General features: G+C 48.5%; 1 protein-coding gene and 1 long non-coding RNA gene across 2 annotated transcripts in view; one reads left to right on the forward strand and one right to left on the reverse strand.

Annotated features, from left to right (window-relative positions):
- LOC116696507 (uncharacterized) overlaps nt 1–2,537 on the forward strand; it is a 24,223-nt gene that overhangs the window by 13,580 nt on the left and 8,106 nt on the right. The window lies entirely within an intron of this gene.
- The window catches only part of p2ry10 (P2Y receptor family member 10), a 5,585-nt gene continuing 3,206 nt past the window's right edge, over nt 159–2,537 (reverse strand). The window contains exons 3-4 of the mRNA XM_032527544.1: nt 1,639–1,819; nt 159–1,442 (exon numbers count right to left, since the gene is read on the reverse strand). Of these exons, the coding sequence (XP_032383435.1) occupies nt 504–1,442; nt 1,639–1,819 (1,120 nt within the window). The 3' untranslated portion in view covers nt 159–503. The remainder of the gene's footprint in view (nt 1,443–1,638; nt 1,820–2,537) is intronic.

A 2,537-nucleotide genomic window follows, 5' to 3' on the forward strand; every position in this document is an offset into this window, starting at 1 on the left:
CATCAGAGCCTGGCAGTTACCGGTTTTCAAAGCTGCTGCAACTGCTGCCAACGGTCTTCACCACTTTGCATTGTAAGAGGAAGTATAGCCCGAATGAGCTGGCACCTGTATCCACTTGCTTTCACTTAGAGGAAACCTCATTATGGAGCAACACCAGATAGAGGCAGGCAGCGCTTTTATTTACAGGACATTTACATACAGCTTTTAACATAAATGACATAGCTTATTTAAAGTTGTTACCTTTTTACCCGGAGAGAAACAACTAGCTGTAGCTTATGTACTCAAGGTGACTCACACTTATTACGAAGCATAGACATCATTACAGTTGCTGATTGAAGATTTGTTTGTCCTAAAGCGATGTCCTGTAGGAGATTGTTCACATTTAAGGTCAAAGCTCTTCTGGTCAGTTTGTATTCGTTGTCCAAGTTGGATGTCGTCAGTCTTGTTTACAAGTTCAACTTGATGCACTGCATCTGTTCAGCTGACATCCTTGAGGACAGAAACTATTTTGCCTCCGAGTACTGGCAGTCCTTTCCAGAGCAGCTACTCTCCATGCTCATCAGTCGGCTCGGCGCGGGCCGCTGGGTGTTCGGGGAGGAGAGCAGCGAGGCGGTGAAGGAGGAGGTGCGCCTGGTCAGGTGCAGTCTGAACTCGGCTGTCACAAAGTAATAAAGCAGGGGGTTGAGGCAGCAGCTCAGGTTCGCCAGACACAGAGATATCGGGTGGAACCGATGCACGGCCAGCCTGGTCGCGCAGTCGGACACTATGTCCTGCGACACCATCAGGTAGAGCACGAAGTTGAGGTGGTAGGGGGCAAAGCAGATCAGGAAGAGGGCAAAGCAGCTCAGCACCAGCCGTAGAGCACGCCTCTTCTCAGCGTGCATCTGCTTTTCGTGATATTTATCTGTCTGACTGTTGGAGGTGACGGACTGGAGTCGGCTGCGTGCTGACGAGTTGAGTTCGGCCGTTTTTGATTGATCTTGGGTCTGTCTCCGGATGAGAGAGCGGGCAATGCGGATGGAGCTAAAACTGATGCAGGCCAAAGGAATTAAGAAACCAAACAGCTCAGCGAAAGCCATCATGGTGACTGCCATGGAGAGCGACAGACGACGCATGGGCAAGTCCTTGAAACAGGTGTCTTTGGAAGAGCCGGGACTGGAGCTGCTGGGGCTCAGAGACGAGGGTGAAGTGGTGTAGCCCAGGACATGTTGGGTAGAAGTGGCGTCCAGACGATAGGACATGTTGTAGACGGTCTGCGTGCTGACGCCGGGGCCGGTGCTGATGGTGGAGCTGCTGCTGCTCCGCATCAAGATGAAAGGCGAGCAGGCCAGACCGACCACCACCCACACTATGACACTGATCAACAGGTCATAGCGCCGCCTCCAGCGGCGGGCGGAAAACGGGTTGAGCAAGAAGACGCACCTCTGCATGCTGATACACACCTGAAAAAATTATCAGAGAAACAAGATTTAAAGCAAAGGAAAGTACATTTGTTTCAAAAAGGAGATGAGAGGCTAAGACTCGAATGACCTGCTGTTATGCATTGTCATTTAACTCCTTCATAATTAGAAATGGCTAAGGTGTCATGTTCTAGTATCCTCACAGTGTTCCAGGATTATTTCCATAGTACTGCCTTACCAGGAACACTATGGCGGCGTACATGTTGAGGTATTTGAGGTAGAAGCAGAACAAGCAGACGCCTCGTCCAAAGGGCCAGGTGTGTGTGAAGTAATAATAAATCCGGAGGGGCAGAGACAGGACGTGGGCCAGGTCTGCCAATGACAGGTTCATCATGAAGATCACCGCCTTGGTCTTCTTACTGCTGAGCAACATGCAGAGGAGTTAGCCAGAATAGGTCCAAAATATGTGTGAGGCTTTGTTTGTGTGCATGTGTGTGTGCGTGTGTGCATATGTGTTCCGGTTTAACTATATTTGTGGGGTCCATAATCCGGGAATGGAGTATACTTGTGGGGTCCTGACAGCTTTGTGGGGCCAAATTGCTGGACCACAACTTTAAAAGGATGTATGAGGGTTAAAACTTGGTTTTAGGATTAGGTTTAGAATTAGGTTATGGTTAGGTTAGGGTTGGTGTGATGTGAAGTTAAGAGAGTGGGTAGGTCCCCAAGGCATTGGGGGGTTAGGGTTAGGTATTTAGTTGTGATGGTTATGGTTAGGGTAAGGGGCTAGGGAATGCATTATGTAAATGATGGGTCCCTACAAAGATAGTGAGACACACTATATGTGTGTGTGTTCTTGTTTAATTAAATTTGTGAGGTCCATAATCCGGGAATAAAGTATACTTGTGGGATCCGGACAGCTTTGTGGGGCCAAATTGCTGGACCCTCAACTTTAAAGGGATGTTTGGGGGTTAAGACTTGGTTTTAGGGTTAGGGTTAGAACTAGGTTATGGTTAGGGTGGGGGCAAGGGTTAAGGTTAGGCATTTAGTTAGGGGCTAGGGAATGCATTATGTCAATGATGGGTCCCTACAAAGATAGTGAGACACACTATATGTGTGTGTGTGTGTGTGTGTGTGTGT

The sequence above is a fragment of the Etheostoma spectabile genome, chromosome 10, assembly GCF_008692095.1.
Source record: "Etheostoma spectabile isolate EspeVRDwgs_2016 chromosome 10, UIUC_Espe_1.0, whole genome shotgun sequence".
NCBI lineage: Eukaryota > Metazoa > Chordata > Actinopteri > Perciformes > Percidae > Etheostoma > Etheostoma spectabile.